We start from the raw sequence: 12184 nt of genomic DNA, 5'->3' as shown, positions 1-12184 counted from the left end.
GAACTAAAGGACCAAGCTGAAGGGGCAACAATAGCATAAATGCTGGAATTTTCCTCATATTGTCTATTTTAACTACCCTAGGAAAATTTTATGAGAATCTGAAGGACATTCTTTTGATAGTAAAACAAGTAATTTTTTTCTTAAAAAAATTTTTTTTTCAATGTTTATTTATTTTTGAGAAACAGAGAGAGACAGAGAGTAAGTGGGGGAGGGGCAGAGAGAGAGGAAGACAGAATCCGAAGCAGGTTCCAGGCTCTGAGCTGTCAGTACAGAGCCTGATGCAGGGCTCGAACCCATGAAATGTGAGATCATGACCTGAGCCAAAGTCAGACGCTTAACCAACTGAGCCACCCAGACGCCCCTGTTCTTATTTTCATTCAGTACCTAATAAAACAAATCCCATACATATTATGGGAGTTGTTTTTATATTATATAATTTCTAATATTATGAATATTCCCAAAACATTTTAAAATTTAAACAATTCTAGATAATAGCATAGTGAAAGAAAGGAGTACATTAGAAATTTCTATAAAAAGCAAAAGACTTGTAAAAAAAAAAAAAAAAAAAAAAAAAAAAAAAAAAAGCTGAAGGCTTGATCCCTAAATAAGGAATGTATATACAAAGCAAATTAGTTTCACATGCCAAAGCACTAGCAAAGTCCTCGTAAAATGAATGTGTAAATAAAAGGGGTTAAAAATTAACTCAGCAAAAAAGTTATACACAAATATACATATATACATATATATATATATATTAAATATATATATATATATATATATATATATATGCATGTGTTGGTGTGTATCATCTTTAATCAAAAACAAAATAAAACCACCAAAATAAAAAAAATATATATTATGAACCAGAGAGAGAAAGAAAAACACTCAGTAAAAATACTCAAACTCATATTATAAAAAAAGTAACCTTCAAAAGATTTTTCAGACAACAATACTTTTAAAAAATTAGTTAAAAGGCTAACGAAGATTTGAATAAACTCAGGAAATATAAGAGCTAAAGCAGCTCTTGCCAAGAAACAGAAACAGAAGATGACATATATTGTGATATATATAGATATAAAATATATATCTATATACATAGCTACTACATATTTTATGTATCTAAATTCAGTTTTCATTTACACCACAACAAATATTCAATTCTTATTAGAAATTTTAAAACATGATTTAGTCACAGGATCTCCTTTATACATGAACAAACACTTGGCCCTTAGGGAAGGCCTGGTAAAGGGCAAGTCAGTTTTAATGCCTAAAATACTAGAAAATAGTTTTAAGGCTGGTCATGTATATACACAAAGAATTGGTATATACTAGATAACTGAAAGGAGACAACTTTTTACCACATGTCTTAATAAATGTTCAGGGAGGGAAAAAATACTTTTGGAAATTTTTTTTCCCATTATTAAAATGATTCACTTATTTATTCTACAACTTTCCCTTCCTCATTTCTCAAAACTTGGTGAAAGCCAACTATGTAAAGCCTAATTGTAGTCAATTCTAGAAAATTACAGATTAAAAAAAAATATTCATACCACTGGCACAGAATATAAAGAAGAGAGATTTCCTCTAGATGGGAAATAATAATCATTACAATTTCCCATTATGATCCTCTAAAATTTCTCATGTTAAAGGAGACTAAAACCACTGAAATCCAGTTACACATTATAATCAAGTTTCACAGTATAGGAGGGAAGAGACCTCAAGTCTTTTCTAAGAGCTGCTTTCATGTTCTTAAATTCTTGCGATCACGGCGGAAGTTAGCTGCTCAACTGAAAGGCTCAGGAAGCCTGCTCAGCTCTCTTCCCACATGAGTTCTGGAGGAGTACTGCCAGGGCGCTTGCCCTGTATTAATTACCCAGGTGGCCTCGGAAGTAAGCAGCAGGGAATCCCAACACTTCCCGCGGCAGTCTCACCACAGACTTGTTAAAGATCCTAAATAATCCTAAATATAGTCTCATATACTAGATTGGCTGAAGTGGTTTCAGTTATGCCTCATATGTTTGCAGGGATTGCAAAATGGCATTGATGTCAGTAATATTAAAATGATCCTGCTTAAGTTGGTCTAAAGGTTTTAATATTTTATAGTCCACGATCATTTTGCTTACTGAGGTATGGATATGCATGTGTTATGGGAAAACCTGCTAATTTCGTTTCCCATACTGTGAAATGCTCAGAGGCATATGGGTTCACAGTAGATCAAACATCATTAATGCTCTGAAAGTTTTCAGAACACTGGTTACCGAGTAACTTTTTATGCAATGTATAATCCTAATTCAACACCAAAAATTGTTATATATTAATGCATTGTTGCCCCTATTTGTCTGTATTCTCAAGAACTTTTAATAAAAAGACCAAATTTAAATCTTAAACTGAAAATTGTATTTCAAAAGATATTTTAAAAGTTTAATCATCAGGGAAGTTATCATAGTCTGCAAATCCAGTATAAGGTTTTTCAAACGGGATTCATGATTTTTTAGAAGATCACACTAAAAAAGGGCTCATGATGATTGGTTTTAAATGGTGAAATGAGATGAAAGGATCTTTTTTTTATAAATTAAAACACAACTCTTTACCTTTGTTGGGAGGTCCTGAACTCTTCTTTTCAAAGAGTTTTTGTTTTGTTACTTTTGTCACTAAAAAAAAAAAAAAAAAAAAAAATCCCATGTTAAGAACTAACGTGGAATGCAAATAATTTCTCATCTTAGGATAACTTAATGAAAAAAAATAATTGTAAGTAATACACATAGATTTCAAGTACAAAATGCAATACCTTATTATATCTTCCTTAAATAATGAGCACCAAATTTTTAAAAAGCCTGATATTCATTTGCAAAGGCATATTCTTTCCCTTCATATTCAGCAAGAATCCCTGAAATAACATATCGTGGTAAAAGATATATGGCTTCTGATTTTCTAAATAATATTTTCAATACATGTCCAGTAGTGCCATAGATAAAAAAGTCTATCAGATTTAAATATGGGAAAAACTATTAGGCTTATCTCTAAAATTGAGAATATTAGAATACATATATAAGTTTGCAAATAAGGAATGGAGACGCCATTGAAAACTCATGAATTTTTCTTACTTAGTTCTTTCGTTTTCTGCATTTCTTTTTGTAAGAAGAAACATGACATACGGGAGATACCAATGAGCTTTCCAAGCTCTCTACTGCCCTCCAAAGCCTAAAAGAAAGACATCTTAAATGAGTTAAGTTCTCTAGAAATACAACATTGCTGACAAGTCTAGTAAAAATACAGTTTACTGTTTCTTTCATCTGAAAAACTTGAATTCTGTGGTAGGAAGTTTAACTTTTTTTCTGGTAGGTCAACTACTGCAAGCTTTAAAATGCCTGAATAAAAATAATTTATTAAAAACACTAAACAAGATCCACAAATTTACTTTTAAATGTGAAAAAGCCAGATCTTACTAAAATATTATGGTTAATTAATGTTCATATAAGAAAAGAAATTCCTACATAAAAAGTAACTAGACATATTCCCTGTAAGTTCTTTCCTGGATTGGATTCTCCAATTTAGGGCTTCTTTCCTATCTTCTTTTTTCAAATGGGGTAGGAGATATATGAAAAATTATACATCTCAAAGGAAAAAAAAAAAAAACACAAACCTGTATACTACTTAAATTTTGCATTATTTCCAGGATTTCTTCTGATGATTTTTCAACTTGTGACAGCAACACCATGAATCTATAAATGAAAAAATATACATATTTAGCAAGATCAGCATTTAAACAGCACGTCATTTTCACAGCTTTAATTCTTTTTAAGAGATCTTAGGTTCATTTTTCTAATTCTTTTCTTTAAAAAGCGGTAGAAGATGTAAATGTTCCTCCATCATTCTTTCATCCCTTTACAAACACAGTGTATGTAACCAATCACCCTATCTTTGGGATTTTCGCTGAGCAGTGGGAGAGGATGTGAAGTTGTGGTTAGTTGGCTTGCTCCCTTCTCAAAGTGAACACTAATACACCATCGAAATCTGTGAGTCAGTGTTACCCAGTAATTTTTGTAATAGAAAAAGAAGTTTTATGGGTTTCATATATTTCAGTGTGAAAAAGATTACAAAGTCACTCTATTAAATTTGGAAACAAAGAAAACTTCACTTGTAATCCTATCTACTGAACCTATCTCTAGTTAGCATGTTACCATACTGGAAAAATTCTCTTAGGTTTTTGTTTTTTTTTAAATTTCTATAACTTTATATCATACTTTCTGCCCTTAATATAATATGACATATTTGTTTTTGGCCACATCACCCATATGTTTATAATTTAAAGGCTGCACAATATTGTACCTAGTAAACATACCAAAGATGATTTAACCATTCCCTTGTTCTTGCAGTTTTAGTGTCTTTTCCAATTTTATATAGTCTCATAGCTGCATATGATAATCCATATCAGTGCAGTCTAATAGAAATAAAATGTAAGCCACATATGTAATTTAAAGTTTTCTAGTAGCCACAATAAAAGAAGTAAAAAGAAATAAGTGAACTTAATTTTAATAATATATTTTATTTAACCAATATATCCAAAGTATTATCATTTCAACATGTAATCAATAAAAATTATTCATGAGATATTTTATGCTTTTTTTTCCCCCAATATATGAAGTTTATTGTCAAATTGGTTTCCATACAACACCCAGTGCTCATCTCAAAAGGTGCCCTCCTCAATACCCATCAACCACCCTCCCCTCCCTCCCATCCCCCATCAGCCCTCAGTTTGTTCTCAGGTTTTAAGAGTCTCTTATGCTTTGGCTCTCTTCCACTCTAACCTCTTTTATTTTTTCCTTCCCCTGTCCCATGGGTTTTGTTAAGTTTCTCAGGATCCATGTAAGAGTGAAAACATATGGTATCTGTCTTTCTCTGTATGGCTTATTTCACTTAGCATCACACTCTCCAGTTCCATCCACGTTGCTACAAAGGGCCGTATTTCATTCTTTCTCATTGCTATGTAGTATTCCATTGTGTATATAAACCACAATTTCTTTATCCATTCATCGGTTGATGGACATTTAGGCTCTTTCCATAATTTGGCTATTGTTGAGAGTGCTGCTATAAACATTGGGGTACAAATGCCCCTATGCATCAGCACTCCCGTATCCCTTGGGTAAATTCCTAGCAGTGCTATTGCTGGGTCATAGGGTAGGTCTATTTTTAATTTTTTGAGGAACCTCCACACTGTTTTCCAGAGTGGCTGCACCAATTTGCATTCCCACCAACAGTGCAAGAGGGTTCCCGTTTCTCCACATCCTCTCCATTATGCTTTTTTTCAAAATCTGGTATGTACTTAATATTCATAGCACATCTCATTTCAGACTAGTCACATTTTAAATGCTCATTAGCCATGTGTGGCTGGCTAGTGACTACTGTTTCAGAGACCACAAATCTATACTATTGATTTTATGAGAGAAACTAGAAATTCTATTTAAATGCTTTTCAAAATCACATCAGTGTTATCTATTAACATTTCTGTGCTATTACAAATAAGACAAATGTTAAATTTTCATACATGATGAATAGGTACAGTATGTTTCAACCAAGTAAAATAGATTAATTAAGTATGCAAACAAGGAATGGAGAGACATTTATGCAAAAGCTAAAACTTAGGTAAGGAAAATGAAAGAGCATGTGTACGTCAGTAGGGGAGGGGCAGAGAGAGAGGGAGAGAGAATCCAGGCAGAGCCCGACTTGGGGCTCAAACCCATGAACTGTGTGAGATCATGACCTGAGCTGAGATTAAGAGTCAGATGCTCAACTTTAACTGAGCCACCAAGGTGCCCCTATTATTATGTACTTTCAATTAAAAGTCACTTGTCTAAGGCCTTGCTTGCTTACCACCTGAACTTCAGTTGGAGAGAGAGTGTCATAAAGGAATTCCAGCCCCTTCCACTGAGCTCTGAGAGTCTGAAGGAGCAAGAGGTTTTAAATGACTCCCATTCAGGGCTGGGAACCTCCAGACTCCCCTACATTATACCAACGATCACCAACTACCTCAGGGGGCTATAGCTGAGGCAAATGCGTTACTTCGCTATGAGAAGCAATCCTAAGGGTTCTTTACCTTGCATTCTTTTCCTGGGAGGACTGAAGTGACGGAGCCTCTCTACACTGTCTTACCATACTTTAAGGAACTGATGATATTCCCTGTTGACCCTCATGGAATTGTGTGGGGGTGGGTCCTGCAGCGTTGCCATCTTGAATGACTCCAAGAAGCTTTGTTCAGATAGAGTAAGATGTGAATGGTGCCCCCAGGAGTTGTGCAATGTAGCATCCCAAAAAGACCTGTTAGCAATTCTCTCTCAAGTTAAGATATTATTGAGGGGCTCAGCTAAGCAAACTGTTATTGACAACCTTGGAGAGCTGTAGGAACTGAGTATCAAATATCTGGGGAAACTTTTTAAAGATATCCTTCACATGCGTAAGCTGCTTTTGGAGGGAAACTTGTCTTCACTGCAAGACCAAGTAAACTGGTGGACACTATTATTTTATTTTTTTATTCCCATTATTTTATTTTTTTTAATTTAAATTTAATTTAATTTTTAGGTAATGTGGCTAAACTCATATGTGGCTCAAACTCATGACCCTGAGATCGAGAATCACATGCTTCACTGACTGAGCCAGTTAGGTGACTCCCCTCTTTATTTTAATCTCTTTTCCTCTCCTCCTCCTCCTTTTACTTCTTCGTAAATGAAATCAGCTCCTCCCATCTTGATGGCAACCAGTTTCTTCGAATGGGTACGCACGCGCGCGCACACACACACACACACACACACACACACACACACACATTCAAATCATCATGTTATACACTTTAAATACATACAATTTTATTTGTTAATTATACTTCAATAAGGCTGGGGATAATTACAAATAGAAAAAAGAAGGTTAATTACTCAGCCCGTTAACCTTCTGCCACACACATGTCCTTCTAATGTGCAATCCTGGATTTCCTACCTATTTGTTTACTTTCTGGACTAAGCTATGAACGCTACGAAAATTTTACAGCAGTATTGATGGTCAATATTATAAGTACATATATGATTTGCTGGGTCCCTGATGCTGCTTAACTCTCCTTTTACTTAATTTAACAAATACTCTTTTTTTTCACAAATCAAAAAAATGCTCAAAATAATGGTCTGATACAGTCTCTACTCTTCAATACCGAAATTAAACTCTTATATTCAGATTTCTGCCTTACTACTCTACCGACACTCTCAAAGGCTACAAATGAACTTTTAATTAATTCCATTACTAAAAACTTATATCAAAATCACTACCTGTAAGAGACGGTTTTTGTATAAAACCTCAAGAAACCTGCAAGTTATGTGAACGTTAAAGGGACAAAATCCCAAGCACCTGGGTGGCTTAATCGGTTAAACATCTGACTTTGGCTCAGGTTGTGATCTCATGGCTTGTGAGTTCGAGCCCTACGTCAGGCTCTGTGCTGACAGCTCAGAGCCTGGAGCCTGCTTTGGATTCTGTGTCTCCCTCTCTCTCTGCCCTTCCTCTGGTTGCACTCTGCCTCTCTCTAAAAGGAAAGGAAAAAAAAAAAGGGACAAAATCCTCAGGTTTTTCTTTACCCTCCTAATACTTTCTATGTCTTATACAGAAAAAGGTAAATAGGTCACGGAACCTCTATTTATCTAATTAATTCTATTTATCTAAACTGATTATTTTGGGGGCGCCTGGGTGGCGCAGTCGGTTAAGCGTCCGACTTCAGCCAGGTCACGATCTCGCGGTCCGTGAGTTCGAGCCCCGCGTCAGGCTCTGGGCTGATGGCTTGGAGCCTGGAGCCTGTTTCCGATTCTGTGTCTCCCTCTCTCTCTGCCCCTCCCCCGTTCATGCTCTGTCTCTCTCTGTCCCAAAAATAAATAAAAAAAATGTTAAAAAAAAATTTTTTTTAAACTGATTATTTTGGATGACAGCTGGACTGTAATAATGAAATATATTGCTAAATTTTTTTGAGCTCTTTCTAAAGTCAAAACACTATACTTGTTACTTTATAAGCTATAGGCTATATTCTAACCTTTAAAATAACTCTCTGTGGTAAATATTATCTCCATTTTACAGATATGGAAACCAAAACACAAATTATTTAATTATTCAGGGTTAAACAACAAGGAACATAGTCAATGTGCATTCTTTGGGATTTTCTTTTTTTTTTTACATATAGTTTTTGAATCTAAATTTTAGTTAACATGCAGTGTAGTACTGGTTTCAGGAGAATTCAGTGATTCATCACTTATATACAACACACAGTGCTCATCACAAGTGCCCTCTTTAGTACCCATCACCCAGTTAGCCCATCCATCTACCTTTCCTCCAGCAACCCTCAGTTTGTTCTATGTATTTAGGAGTCTCTTATGGTTTGCCTCCCTGTTCTTGTCTTATTTTTCCTTCCCTTCCGCTATGTTCATCTGTTTTCTTTCTTAAATTTCACATGAGTGAAATTACACCGTATGTCTTTTTTGATTGACCTATTTTGCTTAGCATAATATATTCTAGCTCCATCCACATCATTGCAAATGGCAAGATTACAGTGTTTTTGATGGCCAAGTGATATTCCATTACACACTCGCACGCGTGTGCACACACACACACACACACATCTTCTTTATCTATTCTTCAGTCAATGGATATTTGGGCTCTCCCCATAGTTTGGCTATTGTTGATAATGCTGCTGTAAACACTGGGGTGCGTGTTCCTCTTTAAATCTGTATTTTTGTATCCTTTGGGTGAATACCTAATAGTGCAATTGCTGGATTGTAGGGTAGTTCTAGCTTTAGTTTCTTGAGGCACCTCCATATTGCTCTCAAGAGTGGCTGCACCAGTTTGCATTCCCACCAACAGCACAAGAGGGTTCCCCTTTTCTCTCCATCCTCACCAACACTTACTTTTTCCTATGTTGTTAATTTTAGCCATTCTGACAGGTGTGAGGTGGTAATCTCATTATGGTTCTGATTTGTATTTTCCTGATGATAAGTGATGTTGGGCATCTTTTCATGTGTCTGCTAGCCATCTGGATGTCTTCTTTGGAAAAGTGTCTATTCATGTCTTCTGCCCATTTTTTTTTAAGTTTATTTATTTTGAGAGAGAGCATGTGCACGAGTGGGGGAGAGGCAGAGAGAGGGAGAGGGAAAGAATCCCAAGCAGGCTTTGATGCAGGGCTTGAACCCACAAACTGTGTGATCACGACCTGAACCGAAATCAAGAGTTAGATGCTTAAGCGCCCCTTCTGCCCATTTCTCAACTGGGTTATTTGTTTTTTTGGTGTTAAGTTTGGTAAGTTCTTTATAGATTTTTGATACTAACCCCCTATCTGTTATGTCATTCCCAAATATCTTCTCCTATTCCATAGGCTGCCTTTTAGTTTTGTTGATTGTTTCCTTGCTGTGCAGAGGCTTTTTATCTTGATGAAGTCCCAACAGTTTGCTTTTATTTCCCTTGCCTTTGGGGATGTGTCTGGTAAGAAGTTGCTGTGGCCAACGTCAAAGAGGTTGCTGCCTGTGTCCTCCTCTAGGATTTTGATGGTTTCCTGTCTCACATTTAGGTCTTTCATCCATTTTGAATTTATTTGCATGTATGGTGTAAGAAAGTGGTCTAGTTTCATTCTTCTGCATGTCGCCGTCCAGTTTTCTCAACACCATTTGTTGAAGAGACTGTCTTTTTCCATTGGATATTCTTCCCTGCTTTGTCCAAGATTAGTTGACCATATAGCTGTGGGTCCATTTCTGGATTTTCTATTTTGTTCCATTTATCTACATGTCTATTTTTGTGCCAGGACTGTACTCTCTCGATGACTACAGCTTTGTAATATAGCTTGAAATCTGGAATCGATGCCTCCAGTTTTGTTTTTTCAGGATTGCTTTGGCTATTCAGGGTCTTTTGTGGTTCCATACATTTTGTGGTTGCATAAATTTTAGGACTGTTTGTTCTAGCTCTCTGAAAAATGCTGGTGGCATTTTTTTTTAAGTTTATTTATTTATTTTGAAAGAGAGAGAGACAGACAGAGAGGGAGGGAGGGGAAGGGGCAGAGAGAGAGAGAGAGAGAGAGAGAGAGAGAATTCCAAGCAGCTCTGCACGGAGCCTGATGTGGGTCTTGAACCCATGAACCATGAGATCACGACCTGAACCAAAATCAAGAGTCAGACTCTTAACTGACTGAGCCATCCAGGAGCCCCACTGTTGGTATTTTGGTAGGGATTGCATTAAATGTATAATGTGTAGATTGCTTTGGGTAGTACAGACATCTTAACAATGTCTGTTCTTCCTATCTATGAGCACGGAATGTTTTTCCATTTCTTTGTGTCCTCTTCAATTTCTTTCATAAGTGTTGTATAGTTTTCAGAGTATAGATCTTTTACCACTTTACTTAGGTTTACTCCTAGGTACTTTATTGTTGTCTGTAAATAGAGATAGTTTTATTTCTTCCTTTCCAAATGGATGCCTTTGTTTTCTTCCTTTCTTTCTTCATTCCCTCCCTCCTTTTCTTCCTTCCCTCTAATTGCTCTGATTAGAATTGCCAGTAAAATGTTGAACACCAGTGGTGAAAATGGGCATGGTTATCTTGTTACTGATCTTTGGGGAAAATTTTTCATTCTTCCATGTCAAAAATTTTGAACAGTTGAAAAATAAGTCTCTTAATAAATATACAGAATATAGGCATAACTTTATTTTCATTTTTAAGTTTTTGATAAGCATTTTCTTTTTTTTTTTTAAGTTTATTTTATTGAGAGAGAGGGAAAGAGAATCCCTTAGAGCAGGCTCCAAACTGTCAGCCCAGAGCCCGACACAGGGCTTGAACCCACAAACCATGAAATCATGACCTGAGCCTAAATCAAGAGTCAGATGCTTAACCAACTGAACCATCCAGGCATCCCTCCTTGACAAGCATTTTCAACTAACTCACCCCTAGAGATCCTGATTTAAGGAGAAAGTGATTCATAACTCAGATTCCTGTTGCATGACTGAATACTTAAAACACAGTAAAGAGAAACTCAGACATAGAATTCTGAACAGTGGCTACCTATCATAGTTAATTGTATACATAACATACAAATAGAAAACCCAGTTCGGCATAATTCATTACAATGATAAAGGTTTTATTTGAATTAGTATGGAATTTTTTAAAATGTTTATTTATTTTGAAAAAGAGAGAGAGAGAGAGACAGCATAAGCAGGGAGGGGCAGAGAGAGAGAGAGAGAGAGAGAGAGAGAGAGAGAGAAAGGACAGAGAGAGTCCCAAGCAGGCTCCACGCTCAGTGCAGAGCACAATGTGGAGCTCGAGCCCACAAACCATGAGATCATGACCTGAGCCGAAATCAAGTATTGGACGCTTAACTGACTGAGCCACCTAGGTGCCCTGAATTTTTTTTTTTAAATCTAAAAAATTACCTTTATGTCTACAAGAGAATAAACCAGTGGTTAAAAATAAGCTTTATACAATAGGAGGGATTTTTGTGGTGATGGGAATGTCCCGTATCTTGACTGTGGTGGCAGATACTTGAAACTAGATGTGATAAAGTTACATAGAACTAAACACACACACACACACACACACACACACACACACACACACACAGAGTACATGTGAAACTTGAGAAATCTGAATAAAAATCAGTGGATTGTGGCAATGTCAATTTCCTGGTTGTAATACTGTCCTACAGTTTTGCAAGATGTTATCATGTCAGGAAAGGGGGAAAAGGGTACACATGATCTCTATGTTTCACTTCTCACAGTAGCATGTCAATCTACAGGCTGAAAATAAGAAGTTTAATGGAAATAAACCCTACAAAAGGACGGTCACCATTATTGCATTTTCAGAGCAATGACAGTAGGCAGCAGCAAACTGCCAAGAGGAAGAAAAGCCAATGGCAGTGAATTATATAATATATTTTCCTTTCAGCATATAAAGGATATGGAAGTTCACATAAAATAGTAATGTGTAGGTGTTTGTTTATAAATGAGCTTTATTGACATGTCACTAATGGCTTGTTTTCTGTGGAAAAACATTTAAACCTAGAACATGGAACCATATTTTCCTATTGGAAGAGTTCTTATGTTTTAAACTTGCTAAGTTGATTAACAGGGTGTCATCTGAGGACAAATACATAACTGAAAAACAAAAAGCATACACAAGTATACATGGTAT

The 12184-nt window shown here is 36.0% G+C and overlaps 1 protein-coding gene across 1 annotated transcript in view; it reads right to left on the bottom strand.

Annotated features, from left to right (window-relative positions):
• Positions 1–12184, bottom strand: part of ITGB3BP (integrin subunit beta 3 binding protein) — a 71382-nt gene that overhangs the window by 12533 nt on the left and 46665 nt on the right. The window contains exons 6-8 of the mRNA XM_049618869.1: positions 3644–3722; positions 3105–3201; positions 2592–2651 (exon numbers count right to left, since the gene is read on the bottom strand). Of these exons, the coding sequence (XP_049474826.1) occupies positions 2592–2651; positions 3105–3201; positions 3644–3722 (236 nt within the window). The remainder of the gene's footprint in view (positions 1–2591; positions 2652–3104; positions 3202–3643; positions 3723–12184) is intronic.

Source organism: Panthera uncia, assembly GCF_023721935.1.
Source record: "Panthera uncia isolate 11264 chromosome C1 unlocalized genomic scaffold, Puncia_PCG_1.0 HiC_scaffold_4, whole genome shotgun sequence".
In the NCBI taxonomy this organism is placed as follows: Eukaryota; Metazoa; Chordata; class Mammalia; order Carnivora; family Felidae; genus Panthera; species Panthera uncia.
The sequence above is the reverse complement of the archived record's forward strand: the minus strand, read 5'-3'. Positions and strand labels throughout refer to the sequence as shown.